Here is a 26,368-nt window from a genome sequence, read left to right as displayed (position 1 = left end):
AAAGGTTGGGGTTGTAGGGCAGCTAATACAGATAAAATCAATAGTCACGGTTTGTGTGCTTTTGCAAATGGTGCCCCGTGTGCACCTTTTAAGTATTGTAATCCATATCAACCGTGCGATGGTTCAGAGCTGTGAGAGTATAGAAGGGAGGGAGAAGCAATAAATCGAATCGTTTTCGAAGTGTGCCATCTTGGCCTTACTACTCAGGATGAAACCAAAATGCACCTTTTGAATTACAGTCAGGAAATGCATTCCAAGAGCTCCAGATCCCCTGTCTTACCAAGACAAGCTGTTTACACGGCACCAATGTGCTGACGTTCCTGAAAAGACCGCGAGTCGCACAGCTGCTGCCACTCAGAAAGAAGAGGAACATTTTTGGAAGGTTTCTTTCTGATTTGCATAACTTGAGGTAGAGGCTGGGCGAAGAACTCTGTGCAAGCGGCCCCGTCACCGTGCTTCAGCTTGCAGCTTCTGCATTCACTTGTTCTGTAGCGTAGCTTAGCTACTGTGAGCAAGACATTAGTGTCCACTGAGAATTGGGACTATTGACAAGTCATTTAAAAAATTTTTGTCCTGTAATTTGGAGGAAAATTGCTTTAAAGGTAGCTCTTTTCTCTTTGAGCAAAATCACACACCTAAAATGAGTCTGTGTATCTTAAGGATAGCCAAGAATCTTTTCTCGAATCTTCACCGTACTGCGGTGTGCTTAGCAGATGACATTGCCACCTAATCAGCATTCAGATCCTAGAAATTCCTGCCTTTTGCAGATCAGAAAACCAAGGCTTGGTGAAATCAGGTGACATGCCCAAGTCACAGTGTTAATCTTTGGTGGATCCTGGATTTGAACCCAGCCACTTTTTTAATCATTATCTTATTTTGCCTAAATGAGGAGTAGCATGTCTGGAGGCATTTACTTCCTTCCACAGCCTGTTTTGATAGCATGTTTGTTTAAAAAAAATCCTATGGTTTGCATTTGCCAAAATCATGTGGAAGAAAACTTTACAGGACCAACTATAATTTCAGGGGTTCAAGAAACGGAATTAAGTTTTGATGTTGAATCAGATAATCTGTATGTTCTTACTCCAGCTAATCAGTGCTATAGTACCTTGATGACAAGTTGAGCATCTTATTGACCATAATTCTAGCTTGAAGAACTTTCCAGAAACATAGAACAGGTTTATTATTATTATTATTTTAGATTTTATTTATTATTTGGAGCGCCTGGGTGGCTCAGTTGTTAAGCATCTGCCTTTGGCTCAGGTCATGATCCCAGGGTCCTGGGATTGATCCCCACGTCAGGCTCCCTGCTCCGCAGGAAGCCTGCTTCTCCCTCTCCCTCCCCCTGCTTGTGTTCCCTCTCTCGCTCTGTCTCTCTCTCTCAAATAAATAAATAATCTTAAAAAAAAAAAAGATTTATTATTTGGCAGAGAGTGAGAGAGCACAAGCAGGGGGAGCAGCAGAGAGGGAGAAGTAGGCTCGATCCCGGGACCCTGGGTTCATGACCTGAGCTGCAGGTAGATGCTTAACCCACTGAGCCACCCAGGTGCCCCCATAAAAAAGCTTTAATTCTAAGTTTCAGACAGGGCTGAGTTAACTACATAGACTCTGGAGCAGAAAACTGGAAACTCTTAAGTGGTTACTGTAACATCTGTCCCAGGTTGGTTAGTTCGACATTAGGAGGGTTTCAGGATCTGATCTGAGAAATGTATGTCCGCCTCGCAGCACATGACCGAGCCACCTGTAAATTCTGTGGCCAATCAGTCAATACCAATTTCGCCTCATAGGCAGAGAGAAAAAAGGTCTCTCTTACTCCCACCTTCACACTTGGAGAAGTTTTCCCATGGGCTGGTGCCTCCTCATTAAGAATGCGATTCACGAAAACAAGTGAGTTTTGTTGATATTGCAGTTTTTTGTTTTTGTTTTTTTTGCTTCCCTGGACGTTTAGTGGGAGACAGCGTAATAAATCGGAGGGGATGCAAACCCCAAATGTTGGGGTGGGATTATGTTGGTATAATGAGGGCTCCAGAAAACAGATACATGTGAACGTTGAGAGTGGGCATGTGGTGATACCCCTCTCCTGCTCACGGAGTGACTGAGCACGTGTGCCCCCATGGAGCACGGATCCCTCCTGGATTCTCGTGGAAGCAACAACGACAGAGCTGCCATGAGCCCGGGCACAGGCTCTCCATGCATCTGCTCTAGCCGCCAGCACTTCCAACTTTAGTCTCTGATGACTGCATTCGGTCTAGGTGGTTGTCCCCCTCCGTCCCAGGGAAGTCACAAAGGAGACAGATGCCGTTAAGAGTGTTTTCTCCCATGCATGTGACCGTGAACCATAGCAAAGGGTAAACACTCATCACAATAACCAGTAATTGTTGAATTGATACAAAGCAAACGTTCTATTGAATCCTCCCAGCCGACCTGGGTGGTAGCTAAGGGGTCACGACTGCACCTTCTTCTCAAGGGAGGAAACCACTTGCAGAGGGGAATGACTTGCCCAGGATCACAGAGCTGGTATGTTTTAGAAGTATTCAAATCTAGGGTTTTGTTTTGTTGACCTGAGACCCTTTATGGCTGGCCTGTTTATTCCTTCCTGAGTTGCTTGTTTATTCAAAGATGTTTTTAAAGCATCTAGCTTGTGCCAGGCACGGGCGACTCAGCGAGGAGACCGAGTTCCTGTCTTCCGGCAGCTTATAGGCTAATGGGGGAGATGAGCAGGTGAAGAAAGGTAATCCCAAATGCAGGTCCGAGACCTGTTTTATTTACTGATCTACGGTTTTCAAGAATCTGGATTGTTTTGGAAAATAGGAAGATTTTACTTAAAACCCCAGCTGTCTGGGTTCTCGTGATGAATCAGGTGAGGTGGTAACATTGTTGTCATGTTCTCCTGTGGCATTAGTGGGCTGGATAGAGCTAACCATGGGGACATCTTTTGGGGGCGAAGGACACCAGCTGGCCAGCCTGTCCGTCTCTGCCCTCCCTGCAGCCCCCCGGCTGGCCCCTGCATTTGGGTTCCCCTGAGTTGCAGTCGTGACTTAGGGAGATGGTGTTCTAGAATGGACTCTGGCCACTGCCAGGGTGGGGCGGGGATGAGTCCGAGCCAGGGGAGGCTCCTTGGAGGAGAGCATGTTGAGCTGTGATTTTCACAGAACAGAGAAAAGCCACAAATGCTCCGGGCAGAGCTCTGTGTCAGAGCTGACAGCGAGGCACTCGGTCACTGCATGATCAGTTTGCCAGAGGGAAGATGCTGTCAGACTGCCCTTCGTCCGTGCACAATGAAGTCTGCTTTTGTGGGTAGAATCAGAATCTTTGCTAGGGGATTCGGCCTATTCAAAGGCACTGGGCTAGTCCAGCGTGTTCTTAGGTGGCTTGTGTGCAGAAGGGAATGGGAACGAAGAGTAGGTTTATGTGCTTTACTCAAGTCTAGCAAAATCCAAGTTTCCAACTCGCGCTTTGTGGTGGCTTTGTGCAATCACCTTTATCTCGTCTGCAAACAGACCGCTCACAGGACCCCTGGTATTCCAGGCATCGATTTTTTCTTTTAAAACTGGTGACTGCCCATGCCCCTCATCCCTTTCTGGAACCTGTCTCTGTGGCCATATTTCAAGATATTTTTTTTTTTAATCATTAGGAATAATTTTTACAATTCAACCCTTCAGATCCTGACAATGTGTCAAGCCAGTGGGGAGAGCTAAGGCGCGTTGCATGATGCCAAAATATGGCTTGCCTCGGAGGGCTTGGGTTGATGATGTGGTGGTGCTAAGCTGTCTTTGCTCTGAGATGCTAAAAGGCATGGGGGTGGGGAGCCTTCCGAGGTCCCCAGCTGTTCCTTGAGGTGGGCACTGGTTTTCCTTTCTCCCTGCAGCTGCGTGCCGGGGATCTGGGTCACGTACCAGCTAATGTTGCCGATCCCAGGCAACTTTTTGCTCAATAACCGTTTCCCAAATGGCTACTCGGGGGCTTTTCAGAATTCACAAGAACTGTCAGTTGTTATAGTAACCGGCCCCCTGCTGTCGAGTTGGCCCTGAGATGCCAGTCGAAGCTCTTGGAACAGGCTAACACGTAGTCATTAGACAAAAGCAGGGAGAGATTCGCTGCTGAAGGTTGCCATTTAAACATACTCCGTGATACTTAAAAGGAGGGATTGGTTCTGTTAAGGAGGAAAGGGATGGATACATTTTTTTTTTTTTTTTTTTAAAGCAAACTGACTTTTCAGGAAAGGGCAATGCCTATGTTGAGTCTCTGCTACATAACCAACACCTGTCTTTGGATTTCTCACAATTAAGTGTCCTCTCTCCCAGGGTCGATTGTGTCTGTCCTGTGGGCTTGCTCAGGTGGCCCCCTCAGTTATTCAAGGTATTAGTTACTGGTTTTATGGCATTTGCTTCTCAGCGAAGTGTTGTCAGTTTACGGGTGGTAGTTTTAAGCGCCTGTGATTGTGTGTGAGGAAAAGCTGCGGAGATAGCCGGCTCCGCTCCAAAATTCCCGAAAGAGTAAATCTGGCAGAATTCAGAGTAGGGCTAAGGGTTGAGAAGAAGTCTAAATATTTTAGGAAGCTGCAAATTTCAAGTTTCTATGAAGATTTGCAAAAACACTCCCAACACACTCGTGATTTCTTCAGATTAATGTTCATCGCTGCACCGAGTACGTTCATGATGTTTTGAGGACAGTTGTTGTAGTTCCAGAAGGTACTCAATAGAGGGAGACAGGGAGTTCTGAATTACAGCACGATCCCTGCCCCCCACCTGACCCACGCACCCTTTTTAATCATATTCCCCACTCTCGGCTTCTCCAAGTTTTGGTTCCTGTTCCAAGCACTTTTACCCAATATAGAGGCTAATGATCCTCAAAATAAATGAAAGGTGGTATTAGAAGAGAAACCTAACACTTGAGAATTCAAGGATGTTCATCCCAGAGTAAAAACTACCAAGTAAATCAGAAGCTCTCCAATGTTCTTTGGAATCACACACCTGAAATCAGAGTTCTGAGTGGGGCTCAACAGAACTTCCAATGAAAGAGAACTTTACTACAAGCGAGTTTGCCTTCGCTTTTCTATCAACAGAGTTTGCGAAGAATAGGAATCATTCCAGTGTGAATAGCCTATAGGGATAGCCTAGGTTGTTAAGGGATTAAATGTAATTAAGTAAACACCTTCCAGTGTTCCTATGGAACAAAAAATAAATGTATCTTTCAAAAGCTAGAAACAAGACTCAAATGCTGCCGTTACTAAGTTTTAAGGGGAAACTGAATATCAGACCTAGTATATAGTGGTAGACTGCTTCTCTGAGGTGTCTCTCCCACCAATTCTGGTCTGTTTGTGAATCAGTCTGGTTTGTGAATCAGTAAAGTGTCTGGAGATGAGAGGCATGCATGGAGAGAAGACAAAACCCTGATTGGTCTAACGGCACCACATTCACATACATTTGCGACAGAGGGGAGGTTCAGATGATCCCCAGGATATTCCTGCTGAGTTCTGTTGACTTTAATGGTGTTTTAAATGATCGCATTTGCTAAAGCATCACATCAAAGGTGGAAGGTTAGATATATGAATGGGAAAATCCAATCATGATTGGATTTGTGATATCCCTACCTACCGTTAAGACCGGGAGTCATACAGGTTTCTAACCTGTAACAACCGCTTTTAAGAGCAAAGTTCCCATGTCGTATTTCTTAACTAAGCACAAAAAAACCTTGATAAACCCAGTCCCCTTTGTGTGTGTAAGCTTTCTCTTTTGAAAATGCCCCAAATTGGGACCAGTGATGGGTATGTCTGTGTTAGGTGGAGGGAGGGCATCCATATGGAACTCTTGGTGGCCAAATTGGGACCAGTGATGGGTATGTCTGTGTTAGGTGGGAGGGAGGGCATCCGTGTGGAACTCTTGGTGGCCAACTGAACGTACTGTCTTCCATACCTGTTCTCTTTTGTTTTTTGTCTGTTTAGAGGGTGTAACAAAATAAAGTCCAAGGGCTCTCCCAGACGTTTCCGTGAAGTGCCTTCTTCTGGGGAGAGAGGAGAGAAGGGGAGCAGGTGAGGGGCGGTCAAGCTTAAGGGGGGATGCCTCTTTGGCCGGGACTGGCTTGCTGGATTTTTGTTTTGTTGCCCTGGGGATGAAAGTCCTTTAGCACAGTGCTGCAACTTACCTGTCTTACCCCAACTCCCAAAAGTTAAGAATTGCAAATACCAACACAGCTTGCGGGTAGCTGGTAGCAATGAAAGTATGTCCCGCGTGTGCTTGCTTTGCTTTATCTGGCAGTTTTGGGGGGTTTTTATTTCTAGAAGGGGACATACTGGAATGTTCTATGTTGATGTGTCTGTATGTCAGTTGCATCCATTATCTTTCCAAAATTTCAGATGTTTGCATGTTTCAGAGCTTTAAAAAACAAAAAAACAAAAACGCATGCATTAAGCCTTACAAGTGAAAAATATCTTTTAGAAACCTAAATGTATAAATAAGCTAAGGAAGAAGAGTAGGAAAGGAAGAGAGAAGTGAGCAAATGGGGGATATAACGTGTTTTTCCATAAGAGTGAAATTTTTAAAAAATGAAAGCACACTCGTTCTAGATAGCTTGAAGACTGGGAAAAATTATTGTCCTGGAATGATTTACAGTAAACCTTTAGAAGTCCTGATCATGTGATCTTAATCACCCCACATGAGCCTCTTGATAATATTTTTATAAGGCTTATCTAGGCAAACTCTACTTAATATTAATGTGGTAATTAATATTTTAATATTGCCAGTTAGGATAATTCACTAATATTGTGTTGTGAGTAGTTTCTTATTACTTTCAATGAACCAATTTATAGTATTTACCTTAGAATCTTTACATGAAATGATTTGTCTCCCTTGGTTGAGGATAAGTCAGATTATTGAGATGAAATTTTAGATACCCATCGACTCTAATCAGGTATACTTATGAGATCTGAGAAGGTAGAGTACAGGAATTGTGGAATATGAATGAGAAATTCTATGATCTACCTTCTTCTAAGCTACATGGTGTGGTTTTGGCCTTGTAGGGAAAAGGGGTAACTGCTGACACCGGTAATGTAATTATTCTTTCTAAGATCTTTTTACTTACTGAAGTCTTCAATGTTCTAATCTGTTTCCAAAACTCCAATGGTAAAGACCGAAATAGAATCCCCTCTGTATAGCATTAGTTTCCAAGTTCTAATCTTAGAGTACCTTCGACATCATGTAAATGCCTAATATTCATGCCCAGTCTGTTATAAATATGATGTGTTTCTGACTGTAACACATTAAAAAGTGGATCACCTCAGGGACACCACAGAGATAATGCACATCTGATGTCTACATTCTCTTCAGATGTGATGCCATAGCTAGGTGGCCCGTGGTTAACTCTAATTTATGTTCCTAGCCCCAGATGTGGGAGTGGGCTTACTGTAGATGTATTTTAGTTCCTAGGAGGGTGTGTTTTGTTACAAGGTGCTCAGTCTCTCTGGTTTCTTCTCTGCTTCTGAGTGCCGGAAGCTTGGGGGTAGCACAATGACTTTCATTTAGATCTAGAAGTTGAGCACTGTCTTGGGAAGCCACAAGTGTTTATAGAATCCACCTGATTATGGATCCCATATTTTACTTTACTTTGTTGATAATATAGTAGCAAAGATAGACCTTGGCTCAGGGATGAGAGAGGTTCTCACTGTGGCTCTATCTCTTCCTGGCTATGTGACCTTAAGCAACTGAACAAAGCCCTCTGAGCCTTGATGTCATCATCTAGGTAGGTCCAATGATAGTTCCTTTTCATGGGGTTGTTGCGAAGAGGAAATGAGGGAGTACATGTGAGGTGCTTAGTGTATGTAATATATTTCCCCATCCAAAGGATGGGCAACAGAGACTCTGTCTGGGCTCCCCTCTTGGGTGGCTGAGGTGGGACAGCCCCATGGTGGTCTGAGTCCTGAGCAGTGCCCCTTCTCCTCACTGCTGGATGGGCTTTGCTAATCAATCCATGATGAAGGGTGGGCCAGATCGAGATCCTGTCCTCCAGGGGCTCGGATCTCCCCAGTTCCTTATGCCGGCTGCCCTGCCATACTCTGTTCCTCCAGAGCTTACAGTTCCTCGTTCGTCTTGATGGCTGTGTGTGCCGAAGACCACCAGCCCACTCTCCCCTCTCCTCCCTCCTTCTATATCCCAGGAGCATTGGCAGCAGCCTCTGACCCAGTTCTGTCCTCTGCTGCACTATAAAAAGCCTCCCAGAGAACAGGGGCCCCACCCTCCCCTGCCAGGCTGCAGATGTATCAGGGAATCGGGGCGTCAGCCTCTCATCTCCTGCCTTGGCCTCTTTCTCTCCACTCTCATTTCCTGTCCTGGTCTGCATCCCATCCAAAATGTGGCAGGGAATCAGGAGAAGAGCCCAAAAAGCTGCCCGAAGAGCAACCCTCCAAACAGTTACAATAGCTCTTGCAAAGTCTGTGCACATAAACCCGAGGGTGATATCCATTCGCCCATTTGGTCTGACCTCACTTGCCTTGAACAGTCCCCGTGCACAGTGGGAGGAGGAAGCCTGTGCAGTCTGAGGGTGGACAGAACCCTTAAAGCAGGACACTGGCTACAGGAAGTGACAGCCGGTTATCCCCCCAGAACAGAGAAGAAAAAAAATAGATAAAAATCAGACCTACGTATTTAATTTTTCCAAAAAAAAAAGTAGTTGCTTTAAATTTTGAATAGGTAATACTTGACGCAGTTGAAAATCAAAGAGCTTAATATTCTGTATACCCCTCCATCTCCATCTGCTCACCTACCCACCTGACTCCCTACCTCATCACAAATAGGTAACCACGACTGCTGGTTTGTTGTTTCTTCTTCCAGACATTGGGGGCGGGGTGTGTAAGCAAATAGGAACCTCTACCCCCAGATCTCCTTTTACACAGTAGAACACTGCGTACACTATCCTACGCCTTGCTTGTTTCACTTAACGTGATTTTCCTCTATGCGTCTGTGGTTTCCTCGTGCTTTTTTCCAGAAGCACACTATTCCTTTGTATAGTTGTCCTGATTTATTTCACCAGTCCTGTATGGCTGTCCTTTTGGTTGTTCCTAGTCTTTTGTTATTACAAGCAGTACCAAGGTGAATAACTTTATGTCATTGTGCAAGTGGAGAAGTCTATCTGTAGGATAAAAGTCAGGAAATGGGCTGTGTCAGGAGCGACAAGCATTTGTAATTTTGATGGATGGCACCAAATTGCCCTCCCCCGGAACCATACCCATGGTGGCTTCTCTCAACAACACATGAGCCCCTGTTTCCCTACACCTTACCCAGCATGGTGTGGTGTCAAGCAGGAGTGATTTTTCCAGCCTCATGGGTGGGGGGGAAAAATGGTGTGTTAGTATAGTTGGAATGTGTTTTCTCTTATCATGAGTGAGGCCGAGCATCTTTCACGTTTGTGTCCTTTGTGTCTCTTTTGCTCTAAACTGTTGGTCTTTTGCTCATTTTTCCTTTGCAACAATTGTTGGTCTTTTTCTAAAAATCGAGAGAGATGACTGTCAGCAATCAGGGTTGCAAATATTTTTTTCCTAATCTGTGGTTTGTCTCTGAACTCTGTTCATGCTGTTTCTTCGACTTCATGTACTCAGATTTACCCATAAACTTCTTTTTTGGTTTCCAGATTTTGAGTCCTTGTTAGAAAGTCTTTCTCCATTCTGAGATGACTTACTTTAGTACTTTTATGATTTCAAAGTTTAATGTTAAATTCTTAAATCGTTTGGAATTTGACCTGCTTGATAGTGTGATGTCTAAATCAACTTTTCTCTTTCCCAGAGGGTCCCAAGTATTTAAAAAGTACTACCATAGGGCTGTTAAGTGAAAAGACATGTCATACCTTGCTAGATCCTTAAAATGACACTCTTCCAGCTAAAGTCTGACCGACTCAGTATATTAATGAAATAGTTGCTAAAAAGTGTTTACCAGAACACTGTATGTTACAGATGTTGAATCCTGTGCAATGAATAAAACGTGAGTTTTCGGGGCGCCTGGGTGGCTCAGTTGGTTAAGCGACTGCCTTCGGCTCAGGTCATGATCTCAGGGTCCTGCGATCGAGCCCCGCATCGGGCTCCCTGCTCCGCGGGAAGCCTGCTTCTCCCTCTCCCACTCCCCCTGCTTGTGTTCCCTCTCTCGCTGTCTCTCTCTCTGTCAAATAAATAAATAAAATCTTTTAAAAAAAAAAAAAAACGTGAGTTTTCATTTCCCACCTCCTGCCCAAAAGGAGTCGGACCATCCTGTCCCCATTAACCGCCTCCATCCGTGGTAGATTGTGTCACTGCCGTGAAACAGTGGCAAGAGGAGAGGTGGAGAGTCCCTTAAGCCTCAGTTCAGAAATTTGGGCGCCTGGGTGGCTCAGTTGGTTAAGCGACTGCCTTCGGCTCAGGTCATGGTCCCGGAGTCCTGGGATCGAGTCCCACATCGGGCTCCCGGCTCAGCGGGGAGCCTGCTTCTCCCTCTGACCCTCTCCCCTCTCATGCTGTTTCTCTCTCTCTCTCTCTCTCTCAAATAAAAAAAAAAAAAAATCTTTAAAAAAAAAAAAAATTCAGAACATTCCAGGCCAGCGTCCTAAGTGTGGGACAGCTACCTCAAAACCCCCGACTTCAAGCCTTCTTTTCTGCGTAAAAGCTCGGACGACTGGGAAGTGCAGTCTAGAGCTCCCTTGCTTAACGCCAGCCACGACGTAAAAACCGCCCTGTTCAGGTGCTTGGTCCACTCAGAATGTGGTTTATGAAATGACCACTGCTGTCTTATCTCCTGGAAAGCATTAGCAGTATTTCCGTCATTCCTACGACTCTCCAGGGATTGCTTGGCAAACTTAATATTTAGCATGAAAGTGTATTGTGCTGAAACCACTTAGGTGTATATAATTTAATTTCCTCCCACATTCCTTAGATGCTAATTGCAGGCACTTAGTATCCTCCCATGAAATTCTTGCTTCAGAAATCAGGTTTTTGTCACTTGCAGCTGTAATAAGAGTTGAATGGGCCATCTCTCCTGACCATGTGAGACCCAAAATATTTTGAAACGTTTTCTCCTCGTTTAATATACATATCCTCTCTCACACCTCATCCATCTTCATGGCTGGGTACACTTTTCCTCTTTCCTTTTTCTCTTCATCTCCTCCTCACATCTGACAGGCTGTACTTATCCAAGGTATGACAACCCTATGTCCCGGGATTTCCAGAATTGCCCTGAGGTGAAATATGTCATTTGATTATTCCCCAAAGTACTTTGATATTTGTCAGATCACATGTGCCTTTTACGGTTTGGAGAATATGAAAATGAGCAGTGCAATTCTGAATTCTTCTTTCTAGGAGATTCCTTCCTGGAAAGATAATACAAGCATAAACTGAGCTGTACAAACAGAATCATTTCACATACAGTAAAGGAAACTGAACAGCAAGTGAGTGGTTGCATCTGAAAAAAAATCTCAACTCAGAACTTACAGTGGGCTCTTTTCCAAGTGGGACCCCTAAGTTATTTCAAGCAGACCCCCCTCTTTGAGGAAAAGCCCAACAACGCCCACAGGCTTTTCCTTCTATTGTCTTTGTCACTTCAATTTCTAGAGACATTTTGCCCTAATAAATCAATCCACATCTTTTTAACACAGCTCTCAATCATCTTCCTTGAAGGCATGTGAATGTTCTCAACTTTCTATTTATAAGTGGCTCTTATTCATACATGGTTTACTACAACAGATCCATTCACGAAAGTAAATATTAATGTGATTTCTGTACTCAGCAGCATGAAAATAAATGGGATTATTAGCAGGCATGGCACTGTAAATTTAGATGAGGGCAGTATATAAATCAGTTAGGATTGCTTAATTAATAGGCAGCAGTAGCTCAGCCAACTGCCCGTTCTCGTCTGCAATTAGCATTTTGAGCTGCACGCTGCTGACAAACTCCTTGTCACCCTGATATGATTATAAAACCGTTAAGCTTAATTGGAAGATAGTGACTGGGCTTCTGATCCCCACACATCGTTCGGTTATTTTGTCATCCCAGGTTCGTGTAGGACTCTAGGAATGGTGTTGTGATCTGCTCTTCCCTGGGCCCCAGCAGTGGTGATGTGGAGGGCGGTGTTGTAATAAGCCAAGGACCCAGAATGAGAACAATGGAACCTTTCATCGCCTGTGTAAAGGGATGTACACTTTGACCCAGATGTCTGTATATCTCAGAAACCTCTACTCCTGTAAGCAGGGCTGGAAATGCTGCCTTTTGAGGACCCTTTTCGATATACAGTGGTGCTAAGTGGAATTCCAGACCTTTCCAATATTCATTCTTTCTGAACTCAAGATCAGCAGTTTGCTTTTGAAAAGTCTCTATCGCCTCGATTATTCCCAGATTCTTGTCAGACGGGGCAGAAAGAGATGTAAGTAAGAATGAAGATAGCAAAGGTTATCTCTGCAAGTATTTGGGGAAAAAACTGAAGCAACAGAAAGGAAAGTCTTTCTGTAGGACTTGGGTCATTCTGGGTGTTCCGCGTTAAGGGTGTGTCTGATTCCTGGAAGGAGATGGGGAGGGAGAAGGGCAAGTCTAGAGATTTCTTCCTCATCTTCCTCATTTGCTGCATTTTATTTGAATAGTAAGTCTCTGTAACTTGAGTAATTATTGATACTGATAAAGTACTGCCGGAGCTGCTGCAGTCGGGGAGTGTGTCTGTCTGTCTGTCTCTCATCCAGAGAACCAGTTAAACGCCCCGGGCCTGTCCTGTGCTGGCAGCGTGTGTGTGCGCTGTGGGGAGGGGGGCTCGGAGAAGCGACACTCACGGCTTGCTGCTACTGGTCGATATTTACTGCATCCTGAGGACATGCCCTGTGCTTTCTCTCAAGCAGAGAATCCTTGGCTTTTGAAAAAGCCTCTCTCTCCAAAATCTCTCCCTTACCTAAAGGAATGAGAAGGTACTTTTAGAAATTTTAGTCCAAGATCAAACGTTCATGACTGTCCACTTAACGTGTCCATGGGCGTTTTACAAGCTCGACTGATCCATCCGTGCACGAGGCACCACACAGGCCCGGACCACAGACTGTGGGGTTGGGCTTGAGACCGAGGGAGCTGCTCGCTGGAATCCGTATCAATCTGATGAGCTACTAGAGAGGGTATCACACATTATCCTCTTGACTCCCAGTCAAGCCTTTCCTAGAAGTCTTAAAATTTAAGAGCCCGCATTAGTTTTCTAAAAATGGATGAATGAATGGAAAGTGATACAGCAAGTGTGTTTGCATTTTGCTACTTAGAACTTTTCGTGAGTTGCACATCTATCTAATAGTCAAGCACCAGAAACACTGGGCTTGGATTTAGGAGCTGTGTTACATGAAGAATGTATACTTTTAAACGGTCGACTGTCAATTCAGTGCAGAGAGGCGGTTTTTCTATGAGAGGCACGTAAGGAGTGCAGCCACCTCAGGGACCAGCAAATGCACATCTCCCTTTTTGTTTGCATTCTGGTCCCCATACCTCTTGAGTTGGAACTGAGGAAAAATTACCTCGTGCCCACGGGGGTGTCTTTCTTGCTGCTATCTAGAAGCATTCGTGAATGTTTGATGTAACTCTATCTTGATATTTCTTCATGGGGATGAGTTTGGGAGAGCCGTCTAACTCTGTTTTTCAGTTTTGTTCAAGTGGCAGGACACTTGGAATAAGGACATCAGAACATCCATGAACTACTTAATAAGTAAATACAGATTCAATTCCATGACACAAACCAAAATTTAATTGGCTGGCAGATAAGCAGAGCAGTCCACAAAGGTGGCGTAAAGAGTCACTTTAGGAGGAAAAACTTTCACTTGAGGAATCTGCGATCTGAGAAGATACTTCTCCAATATGGGTGGCAGAACACGATGCTCCAGCTTCAGGAAATGCCATCCTGTTTCTGAGAACTTAGGTTCCAACAGAAACAGAGCGGAAGACCTTTCAAATTCTTATTTAAGTATGTGAGATGCAGTTTATTTTTTTCTGTATTTGAGAGGATTATGTTAACATCCTTGAATTCTCAGCTACAGTTTTTTTTATCCCATCTGGGACCCTATAAATTCTAGATGCTAGCTTTTATGGTCACTTTTAATGGTATGTGCCGTCTGAGACTGTTTTATTTCTTCAGTGGCTTTCTTAGAGTACTGAAGACTCTCTGGAACCATTTTCCCTGTATCACTGTGCTTCTTAACCAGGAACAGTAAACACCAGCATCCTTGGGGGAGTTTTTCCAGATGACACAGGCCTGTTCCCCCACCCTGGAACTGCTCAGCTGGAATCACTAGGAGTGGGGCTCCTCCAGCGTGGGTGTTTTAAAAGCTCCCCAGACCAAAGAGATACATATGTACTGCTCAGTGATAACCACCACTTGACTGAAACCCTATTGGCGTGTACGCGTGCGCATGCATATGTGTGTGTGTGTGTGTGTGTGTGTGTGTGTGTGAGAGAGAGAGAGAGAGAGAGAGAGAGACTGACTGACTTCAGGACCCTCCAAAACCTAATTTGGATCATGACTGAGCCAGTCAGGGTCATTGGAAAAAACTTACCTGTTCTCACTTCCTTAAGGGAGACATATGGGTGGGGGCAGCAAGGAAGGAAAGGAAAAGGGGGGAAAGGGAAGAATATAAAAGATATGGTGGGGATCCAGCAGACTATAATTGGTAATTAAACTTGTAAATGTATTTTTCATTCCCAGCGTGGTCCACTTCATTGTTTTCCTTCCCTTTTTAAGGTATTTGCTAAACAAATATTCATTGTGAAGTAATGATAATTTTAGAAAATGGCCCTTTATGATCCAGAACCTGTTTCATTCAAGGAGGCATTTTTAGAATAAGTTAGTTGAAAGAGAATCGGACCTAGACAGAAATTTGAAATTGTATGCACAGGGACCTGCTTGAGCATTTTCAGAAATTCTGTCTCCATTCTCCTGAGCTCAAAATGAGAAACAGTACTGCCTCTTCCAACCCATCACAGTGGAAACATTTAGAGGCATGAAAACTTGTTTTTTCTTTTCCCTTGTTTTCAAAATCCCTGACTTGACTTGTTTATCCCTGGACACTGCTGAAGGCCAAAGACAATCTCTCATGGGACTTCTCCGAAAGGAGTGAGTTCAGACCCAGTGTTATGTGGCATTGACCCTGGACCAGCTGCTTTTCTTAGGTATTAAACTCACAGTGTCTAATTTGCACACAAAAGAGTTCACCTCACTGTGGTCAATGGTGTTGAAAAGTGGACACCAAACTAGCACCTGGATCAGTCCCTCACTCAAAGCAGACCTCCAGGGGCACCTGGGTGGTTCAGTCGGGTAAGCGTCTGCCTTCGGCTCAGGTCATGATCCCAGGGTCCTGGGATCGAGTCCCGTAGTGGGCTCCCTGCTCAGCGGGGAGTCTGCTTCTCCCTCTCCGTCTGCTGCTCCCCCTCCTTATGCTCTTTTTCTCTTTCTCTCTTCCCTCTCAAATGAATAAATAAAATCTTTAAAAAAAAAAAAGCAGACCTCTAGTAATTAGTGATTAAAGGGCTAAATATCTAACCATGTGACACATCCATAAAATGGGGAGGAAGCTAGCATTAATGAGTACGTCAGTTCCTGTTTGTTATAAGGGAGTTAGGTACAGTATGATTTAATTTTGTTACAAACACAACAGAAAACAGCCTGTCTGTGTGTCTGTATGTGGGTGGATCTCCTTGCTCCATTTTTGCTGCCCTATCCCCCGCTCATCACATGGCAGCCAGCATGAGCGTTTTGAAGGAGATGAGTCCGACTGTGCCCCTCCACTGATTAAAGCCCTTGGTTGGCTTTCCATTTCTCATAGATACCAGGGAAGCTTGTGCCCTTGGAGCTGCCATGGGCTGGCTCTTGGCCACCCCTCCCCCCTTTCCTCCTGCCGCCCTTCCCTGCTTTACCTCTCGCTTCCTTTCAGTTCCTACAGCATGCAAGCCCACTCTGCTCTTGAATGAGTTGCTTGACCTGCCTAGAGTGGTCCTCCCCGACACCTGCCCATGGCTAATCCTCTTCGGCCAGGTCTCTGCTCCGGTGGCGACCTCAGCCTGTCTTACTTTCTTCATAGCCCTTGACTATTTGAAATCACTGGTTGACTTGTTTATTGCAGATCTTCACCCAGAGAAGCACCTTGTCTGTCTTGTTGGTCAGACCACTCTGGCCCCTCATTGCTGATGATCGAGGGACAATAATAAAAGAGGAAAAGCATGGAAGAATATACCCCCAAAATGTTAATAGTAATGATCACTAGGCAGAGGATTTGGAGTAACTTTAATTGATTGCTTTTCCTTTTTGTTCATGTGTATTTCCTAATTTTTCTGTTGCCATCATATATTATGTATGTAATTCGCATGCTTAGCCAGGCTTAAGGAAGTGGCTTTAAAGCTTCTAAGCAATTGTAGAGGGAAGGCATTATCTGCACGCTCCTTGCTGAGCAGAGGGTGCTGACTCAATGTTTGCTGAGTCCTTATTCTAAGGGAAGGTATTTCCCCAAAGTTCTATAGGTAGTTGCCCACCTGAGTCCTCGTGTGGGAGGAAAGTAGGTGTGACATGCACCGAGGTACAGATGTGGAGAGCTGTGTCTCCCAGATTTCTGACCTTCATCCACACTGGTGTACTTTTCTCTGACAATCACAGGGTTATTTTGCTCCAGGGAAAATCCATTATAAACAGCAACACATGGGGCACTGGGGTGTGATGTGCTTCGGTACACACTGCCTTTTTTTTTTTTTGTCCCCAAAGAGAATGCAGAGCCATTAGCTCCACGTGTAACAGTGAGTGAACGGTCTGCCTGCCCTTCTTCAGAAAAAGAATCGACAATATAGTTTATCCTTTCAGAGTGATCTGACTTGAGCAATGCCTTGGCCAATAGCAACTCTTCGTACTAATAGCTTTATATATTAGAAATTTAACAGGTATAGTAATTATGTCTTAAAACAGGACACTCATTTGTTGTGTTTGTGTGTGTGTGTGTGTGTGTGTGTGTGTGTTTCCAATTAGTTCAAGTCTGACCTGATGAATTACATGTCATTTCAGTGTTAGAGAGCACTTCTTTGGGCTAGTAAGTTCTTGAATGGTCCAGTTTCTCAACAAAGGCAGGTTTTCCCTAGCTATGACACTGGGCGGTTAAAGTTTTACCCCATTTGTGAAGTCTGTCACCTGTGTTTTAACTTGAATGCTACTTTCTGGAAATCTGTGCAAATTTGAGGGAGAGAGGAATCCAAGATTAGAAAACTTGATGACTGATTTAGAAACAGAAAGAAGCTACTCCCTCAGACAAGCAAATCATGTGTGTGTGTTTTTTCACATGGATTTCCATCATTTTCACATTCAGTAGAAGATCTGGTTATTACCAGAGCCCTAAAACATTTTGTGCATTTCATATCCATGTAGTTTAAGTCAGACTGACTGACGTTCTTTCCAAATTTAGGTAAAGGCAGCTAACGATGAGTGATGAAAACTTGTTTCATTATTTATATTACCAATGCCAGGCAATTCGTAGGGGGAAAAAATCATTTTCAGCCCTCTGCAAGAGCAGTCCTGCAAGATGTGTGCCGAGTAGGAGTGACTTATGTTCAGAACCCCCTAATGGCATGGAGCAGCAGTCCAGATTGCTTCTAGAACAGTGCCCAAATGTACAATCGGCTAGAGCTGCTTCCCGTCTGGAAACAGGCACTGCTTAAAGAAAAATGCCGTGCCCAGCGGAATCATCCCAGAATACTTTGGATTCAAAGAGCAAAGACAACTCTGAAGAAAAGTTGACTTACTCTAGTGGTTGGAATGCAGCCCCCAGGAACAGTAAACCTGTAGTGTGTGTAGTCGGGGCTTGGTGTGAGGCGCCAGAGGAGCGGGCTGGATCCCAGGGACACCGAGCACCAGAAGGATGCCGCCTGCTTGGCTAACAGCCCCAGCAGTAGGGCCAGCTATTGTGAAGCCCCTCCGCCAGATGAACAGGGACCCTTCTCTGGTCACAATAGCCATTCACGCTGAGCAGCCTCATTAAATATTCAGCCTGTGCTTCCGGCAGCTCATTAGGGCCGCAATGAGCAGTGACGTGGATGCTGGAAAGCCGAGGGCCGGCCAGGATCAGTAGGCAGAGGCTGAGTGAGCTGCTGATGGCTTTTCTGTGAACTGCCTGTCCTATGATGACCAGTGTTTGCTCCCTGCTTTGCCTGAAGTCCAGGTAAAATAATACAGACAACAGGCAGGGGACACCCGCGAGCTCTAGGTTCTTACCTCTGATGTGGTCTGGCCAGGGCCTTGGATTTTGAGGGCTTGCCCCCTTCAAGCCCTCTGACCCTCTCGGAGAGCTGTCTGTGGCTTCGGGGGCCTTTGCTGAGCACTAACAATGTGGTGCTATTGTGTACTTGGGGCTCTTTGATGACCGTTTGGGAGGGTTAGAGGTGTGGTTTTGAACTTGGTGCTGGAGGTTTAGAAGACCAAATTACTCTTCTGTAACAGGTCAAATTTAGAAATATTGTGTGTGTGGCGGGGGCGGGGAGGGGGGGTGCTCATCCTAACGGTTTGTGCATCAAGTTTTGCTCCGTTGATGCCAAGTGTTGGTGGATTTGAGCAGTTCACGAGTAAGCTTTTCCCTGTTGACTATCAGGAGAGATATGGTACAATAAAAAACAAAAATAAATATTCTTCAGCTCTTGGGGATTCTTCCAATAGACGGAATGTTGTCCTTCTTAAATCTTGTTACTTTTCCATAGGCTTGCACTCAGTGCTGTGTGGTATTAAAAGCTGGTAAAATCTGTGAAGGCAGAATTGAAAAAAAAAAAAAAAATGACCTCAAAATGTATTTCTCTGGTCTCACTGTTTGCATGTTTTTCTCTTTCCTACACAGAAAATGTTTTCAGACAGCTCATTTCTATGTGGAAGATAGCAGTTCACCTCGGGTGGTCCCCAATGAAAGTATCCCTATTATTCCTATTCCGGGTAAGTAAGACACACTCTTCTTTCCAATGGGCTAATTGTTTTTCTCTTTTGTTTGTACTTTTATGTGACAGCCATGACAAAATACTATTTTCCTAGCCTTTGAAAGCTTGCCCTAACAGATCCTTCACTGAGGGGGATTTAATGAAATCTTTGCTCCTTTACATATCTGCAATGTGATAAAGTCCTCTTCAAGAGGAACAAATAGCTATGAGTTTATACAGGATAGACTCACATGCAGGGAGGGGAGGTAACAGTAGACAAAAGGGAAAGCATAGATATTTGCAATCCACTTGGACCAGGTTTCATTTTGATAGGCAACTTGCACTTACATTTTTTTTTTTTTAATCACAATTTGTGATATGGTTTTCTCCTAAGATTCCTTCCTCTGCAGATACTTTATCTTAGCGTTGGAAGTTTTGCTTCTTAGGATTTTGTGGGCAAGTCTAGGGATACACTCTTGGTCCAGAGCAATGAAATATTTCACTGGTCCTCAGGTAGAAGAGATGAAACACTCAGTTGGTGTTAGGGGTGGGGACTGGTGGAAGACGCTGTAGTGAATCCTAGCAAATGCCATAAATACTGAGAAGTGCAGCAGCTGGTTGGTTGTAGTAGATGGGATGTGGGAATTGAAGATGGTCCCACCATGTATATTTGGCATCCCTTCATTTTTGCCAGATTTGAACTTGCTTCCTCTGGGTTTATGTACTGGTACATATCTATCTTTAGATATCTCTGACATCCATCCTCCTGACGTTAATTACTGTTCTGTAAACAGAGGCACTGCTTTTCGTCTAGCAGTGCGTCCACACACCTGCAGCTCTGCTCATTCTCCAGAAAGGTCTTCCCCCTCTCATATGCCATGTATTGATCTTGTTGGCTTATTGTCTCCTCCTCCTACAATGAGAGCCTCATAAAGGCAAGTGGGTATCTCCTTAGTGCTAGAATAATACCCGGCACATAGTGAGCATTTTTAATTCTCTGAATAAATGAATTCATGTCAGCAAACCTTTCTTAAAGTTCTTCAGAGGCTCTATCTGTGAAGCTCAGAGGCACAGTCGTTCTCTTGGTGCCATGGAATGCTTCTGTTGTTTAAAAACCTTCACAAGGGGCACCTGGGTGGCTCAGTCGGTGAAGCGTCTGCCTTCCGGCTCCGGTCATGATCCTGAGGTCCTGGGATCGAGACCCCATCGGGCTCCTGGTTCAGCAGGGAGCCTGCTTCTCCCTCTCCATCTGCCTGCCGCTCCCCCTTGTGAGCACACACTCTCTCTGTTAACTAAATAAAACATTAAAAAAAACCTTCACTAGGTGCAGTTACGGTAGGGGAGTTAATTGGACCTTTATGTGTCGGTATATGTGAAGTCATCAGGTATTGCTGGAATTGGCCATGTTTTCTCCATTCTGGTCACCTTCTCTCATGAAAGCTTGTCACACAGAAACAAGAGGGGTAGCAGAAAAGTCTCTGGGTAAGTTCCCACTGGATCATTTCATGGCTGCTAACCCATTCCCAGACAGACGGGATAGGTTTTGTGTTCCCCTCCATTCTTCTTCACTGACCCTCACCCTTGAATCTTGGTAGAGGAAATTGTACTCCTACCTTTGAGAGGAGAGGAAGCAGACAGGAATCCTCAGTCTTCCACTTGCATGGAATAAGTAGTTTTGTCCAATCTGCAGGAATCATGTGCTAGCACGTGTGTATAATCATTTTCCTCTTGCATCACCTAGAATATGTGTTGACCTCTGGAAAATGCCTAGGAGCTTCTCTCTCTTCTGAACTGAGTCATCTGACAGACACAGCTGGTGGGTACCTGAACAGCTGAAATCCATTTTATAAGGTTAAATGGTGAGGTACTTCTTGGGCTATCTTTCAATTTTTATTTTCTTTTCCCACTGGATAGGGAATCAGAAAACCTAGGATCTCGCCCTGCCTCCGCCGTGAAACCTTTGGCCAATGCTTTGACCTCCCTGAGCCTGAGTTCCCAGAATCTGTAAAGTGAGCAGGATGCTTGATCTACTTGCACTTGAGGCAGTGTTAAAACTCAGATGAGATGTTATGTGTAAAAGCATTTTGGAAACTCTTAAGCCAGTTGTTGAAGCGTTCCCTCCCAAATCATGGTACTGTTCATCACAGTACCTGTGGAGAGTGAGCATTTGCCTGGTACTCAGGTTAAGATTGTCCCGAACACTGAACTGCATTCACTGGGTGTGGCCCACCACACCTTGCCCTTTGCCTTGGACTTGAGGATTTTCAGTTCACTAGAATTCTCAGAAAATGCCAACCCATTGTTCCTGCCTTGCTGCACCTCTGGGTAGGTGTTTCAGACCAGAAAGGCTTTTGAGTGTTTTCTCCCTCATTTCCCAGCTACCTATTTAATCACCAGGGTAAATACAGTAGTCCTCCCCACCCGCCCCCCCTTTTCCATGAGGCATATGTTCTGTCACCCCCAGTGGATGCCTGGAACTGCAGGTCTTATCAAACCCTATGTATACTGTTTTCTCCTATACGTACATACCTGCGAGAAAGTTGAATTTATAAATCAGGCACAGTAAGAGATTCACAATAATAACTAATAATAAAATAGAAGAATTATAACCATGTATTGTAATAAAAATTATGTGGTTCCTCTCTCAAAATATCTTATTGTACTGTCCTCACTGTTCTTGTGATGGTGCGAGAGGATAAAATGCCTGTGGGACGGGCTGCAGTGAGGGGAGTGACGTAGGCGTTGTGACGTAGCATTCGGCTACGATTGTCCTTCTGATGGTACATCAAGAGGAGGAGGGGGATCACCTGCATCTGGACCGCAGCTGCAGGTACCTAAAACCCCGGATGAGGGGGACTACTGTACTCACAACCCAAGGGCGTTTCTTGAAACGTGAGTATTTCCTAATTCGTACTCGCTGGTGGTGTAAGTACATGGAAAGATAATTGCTTCAGATTCTCCACTGACTGAGAAATCCGTGGTGGTCAGTTGTCCCTTGCTGGACATAGTAAACGCAGCCTTGAGCTGTAACGCAGCTGTGGAAATGAAGTAGTTGGAATGGGGTAGTGCAGTGTGACAGTAAAGGATGAGAGGAACCAAGAGTGAGGCCACTCCTTCTCTGTTTTCCCAGATGGCACAGCCTTCATGGGGGGGGAGCGGGGGATGCCAAGACCAATCAACTCATTTCACCCTTAACTGGGAAGAAGTTACTCTCCATGACCTTTCTTTACAGATTTTTCAATTTCATCCCATTCTCTCCCTTTTTCTGAAACAAAACCCCCACTGACCTGTGTAATAGTCCCATTTGTAAAATACTTTGCAATTTATGATGCACTTCAATGATCCATTATTCTCTTTATTCTTACGGTTTCTTCTGGTTATTAGCATCCAACTATGTCATGCGTAAGAAATTCAATATAGGAAAAACACACTTTTTAATAAATTCAGGAGTTATTTTCACTCTGGTAAAGCTTTCAACCCAACTTTTCCTTAGTGGAGACCTCCTTGGGATCCTTCTGAATGATTTACCTGAGGAATTATCTCGTTCTTATTTCGAAAAATAGTAGGATATTTACAGAATTCATATGGAGTACTTGTTCTACCCGCTAGACCTCAGTTACATATTTTTTAAAGATTTTTATTTATTTTTGTGTGAGAGAGCGTGCGTGCGTGAGCACACAGGCAGGGGTGGGAAGGGAGGAGCAGAGGGAGAAGCAGGCTTCCCACTGAGCTGGGGACTCCATCCCAGGACCCCGGGATCATGACCTGAGCTGAAGGCAGACACTTAACCAACAAAGCCACCCAGGCACCCAAACTCAGTTATAGTTTATCCTTGTTCAAAACCTAATAACAGGGCTACTGGGCCTCCAGTTTATCAACCTTTATCACCTGAACTCCTTATTTCCTATAACTGATTGTTTAAAAAAAGATATTTCCAGACAACCACTCTAGTAAACTGAACCATTATACTGGTTTTAAAATGTTATGGATGCAACAGGGTAAGATAGAAAATTCAGGCACCAAACTGTTATAAAATGAGCTTCTAGGTCATCACTAGAATGTGCAATAAGCTCTGTTCCTAGGACTTCCTTTACATTTAACCTTGTTTTTAGAAAACATCATCATGCAAATGTATTGAGCGTTTACTGATGACATGGTTTATTTTCACTACAGTCAGCCCTGTGGAGACAGGTGCAGTGGAGAGCCTCATCTTACAGCTGCAGAAACTGAGGCTCAGAGACCCTATTAATTTGCCCAAGCTGATGGGAAGGGTGGAGCTACCACTGGAATTGTGGCTTCAAAGCACAGATGCGTTAAAATGGCTCTGCCACCCCTTGGCATGCTCTTCTGACAGTTCTGGTATCTCAGGACTTCAAGCTCCTCATCTGGGTATTAATTCATTAAATCAAGGCATTTCAAATACATGTGAATATCCCCTGTAGTTCCCCCCACCCCAAGTTCTTGATGATGATCTTCCACCAATACTGACCTCTTGCCTCTCCACTGAATTCTCCTACAGCCCCTCTGAATAGTTTCGTTATTCTTTTGTTGAAGTTCCTTCCTTATCAAAAACTCACCTCTACTTCTGTTCCCTGGTCCCTTTTCTTCTCTTACTTTCTAAGAAAAGGACTCTCCACCCACCTATACTTCCATTCCCTGTGCAAAAATAGGCCTAGGTGATTTAAATGACCTAGGGAGAAATTTATAAATATGTTGAAACTTTTGGATGATTCTGCTGCGGTTGAATTTCATAAACAGCTCTGGTCTTTAAATCCTAAACAGCATAAGTGGAATCAGTAAGTTACATTAGATTTTTAAAAAGTATTATAAAATAGGCAAATGGTTAAGGAGAGCTTTGCTAATTGATCACTCATCCCTTGGAGATAGCCATTTATAGGAATTTTTGAGGAATTCTGAGTTAGTAATTTTACTTAACTGAACTGAAATTCAGGAGTTTAGAATCTTCAGTATGTTCTCCTGATTTAACATAGCAAAGACAGTCTTGTCAGAATGAAGACGTTTTTTTTTCCTGATCTCACCTACACTTACGTAAAATGTGGAAATGCTAGATAATGTGAATGTGATGGCTGAGGTTGGTTAGCCACATTAGAAAGAACTCTTCTTCGGATGCAAGAGTATTTATCCAAAGTGAAAGAAATTAAAGAAGTGCTTTTGAAGTTAGGTTCCAATCACTAGAGAAGTGATATTAATTCTTTAATCAGGAAAATTTGGAATTAGAGTGCCTGCTCCATATAAGGGAACAGTGGTTAGATGGTTGGTTGGTTTTCCAGGCAAGTTGAACTCCGACTTGTGCAGGAGAATGAAAGGGGCTTTGACTCTTAATATTTTTCACTAAAGGTTTTTCAGAATCGAATGTTCCGTGGCCATGGGTTCTCCATTGTTACCCTGGGAGGGTAAAGCATAATTGAATGCATGCAGTAACTTAGCGATCAGTCCCCTCGTAATGCTTTCTAAGTAATACTTCTGTGACATTTTTAAGATACTGAAGTGGTCACACAGTTCCTTTAAGATCCATATTCATCTTAACATCTGCAAGTACTTTTAAAAATCTAGACTTTCCAATCAGGAGATATTCATTTTAAAGGACAGGCTTCAATAATATTTTCATTGCAGTTACTGAAGCATTACGTACATACGTCATCTACAGACTATTTTCACTGCATTATAGTATTCTTTCAGACTTTAATTATATTACAGCTTTTTAAAATCAAAACTTAGCTCCTGAAATTAACCTGATTATTGAATGTGTTGTATGGGCTTTTCCAAATGTGCATATTGTCAGGCACAAATGTCCTTAGAAATGCTTTTCTGTGGAAATTAGAGGCTCTAACTTGCTAATAAGAGTGTTACAAAATGAAATGTTGCTGTTAACCAGTAGCTTGGAAATCCAGAAATGATTTATGCCTTTCCAGCAGTTAAAATACATCTTAATAATTTGAAGGTCACTGGCTTCAGCAGGGTGCCAGCCTATAAAGGGGTTTTAAACATGCAGTTTAAAACCCTTGGGATTAAACCAACCTTGTTGGCATATTTTATTTATACAGAGATTATCTCCAAAGGAGATTCATTGGTCTTTTGACTATAATGAAGCCTTTTCTTTATTGACTTCATTGTGTCATAAATGAAAAGAGATTTCTTTTTATGGCAGGAAATAAAATGTTCCAATCTCCACAACACTCCTTGCATCCAAAGAGTCTGATTTAGACAAAAATCTATTTGTTGTGCCCTAACGCGGAAACTAAAATCCCAATAATGTTCTTTTATTTCATGTTTGCTTTATCTTCCTAAGTGGACACAGAGGTATTACCAAGTGCAGAGAGAGGTCTGAAATTGGCCTCTGGGAGCTGAACAGGCAGGCAAGAAGGGACTGAGTTCCTGAAATCCAGGTCTGTCCACTAGAGAGAGGGCTGGTAAACAGCCCAGTTGTGGGACTTGGGGAAGCAGGGGGTGTAAGGTCTGAGCAGGAGGGACTTGACCCAGGGACTGTGTTGGGGCTTTATAGGTTCCCCCTGCAGAGAGACAGAATTGGTTGGGATTTGGCATAGGGTTGTGGGAACTGCTGTGGGTTAAAGGAACTTCACAGAGATGGGTGGCACAGTGGGTGACTTAAGGCCCTCTGGAATGGGAACGGTAATTATATATGTACCCGTACCCTGCTGGTACGGGTATTTTCTTTTTTTTTTTTTTTTAAAGATTTTATTTATTTGACAGAGAGAGACAGCGAGAGAGGAACACAAGCAGGGGGAGGGGGAGAGAGAGAAGCAGGCTTCCCGCCGAGCAGGGAGCCCGATGTGGGGCTCGATCCCAGGACTCTGGGATCATGACCTGAGCCGAAGGCAGATGCCCAACGACTGAGCCACCCAGGCGCCCCTGGTACGGGTATTTTCTTAAGTGGACGTTAAGCCAGTCAACCCCAGCACTAAGCGTTTTGGCAGGAAGGTAAACACTACAACACTTCATTTTACCTGGCATAATCAACGTGATCAGAATACCAGTGTGAATTTTCCAGGTTAACTGAAGCTTACTGTTAAAGCTTAAGTGTATCATTTCATTCCTTTTAAGTCAGAAAGTTTCTTTAAAAAGCATTATTGGGAGGCGCCTGGGTGGCTCAGTCGGCTAAGCATCTGCCTTCAGCTAAGGTCATGAGCTCAGCGTCCTGGGATCAAGTACCGCATCAGGCTCTCTGCTCAATGCGGAGTCTGCTGCTCCCTTTCCCTCTGTGCTCTCTATCTCTCTCTCAAATAAATAATGCTTTTTATTTTTTTTTAAGATTTTATTATGGTTTTCTGCCCTCTCTAACCACGTATATTCAATTTAAGGCCTAGAGAGAGGTCAAATAAGGTGGAAGACACAAGGCTTTGGAGTCAGCCTGGCCCCACGCCTGATAATGACAGTGGACCTAGGCCAAGCTCTTGGGTCTCTTTTAGCCAGTCTCCCCATCTATAAAATGGGTAATCA

The 26,368-nt window shown here is 44.0% G+C and overlaps 1 protein-coding gene across 3 annotated transcripts in view; it reads left to right on the top strand.

Annotated features, from left to right (window-relative positions):
* PTPRG (protein tyrosine phosphatase receptor type G) overlaps positions 1-26,368 on the top strand; it is a 689,740-nt gene that overhangs the window by 613,142 nt on the left and 50,230 nt on the right. Inside the window, exons 14-15 of one of the 3 annotated variants that reach the window (XM_078076466.1) lie at positions 18,817-18,908; positions 20,631-20,705. In XM_078076466.1, the coding sequence (XP_077932592.1) occupies positions 18,817-18,908; positions 20,631-20,705 (167 nt within the window). Of the gene's footprint in view, positions 1-5,941; positions 6,029-18,816; positions 18,909-20,630; positions 20,706-26,368 lie in introns of all 3 variants that reach the window. The other 2 variants (XM_078076463.1, XM_078076474.1) reach the window with 2 other exon arrangements.

This window comes from Halichoerus grypus, chromosome 1, assembly GCF_964656455.1.
Source record: "Halichoerus grypus chromosome 1, mHalGry1.hap1.1, whole genome shotgun sequence".
In the NCBI taxonomy this organism is placed as follows: domain Eukaryota; kingdom Metazoa; phylum Chordata; class Mammalia; order Carnivora; family Phocidae; genus Halichoerus; species Halichoerus grypus.
Note: the sequence above shows the minus strand (reverse complement) of the source record. Positions and strands in the feature narration are given on the sequence as shown.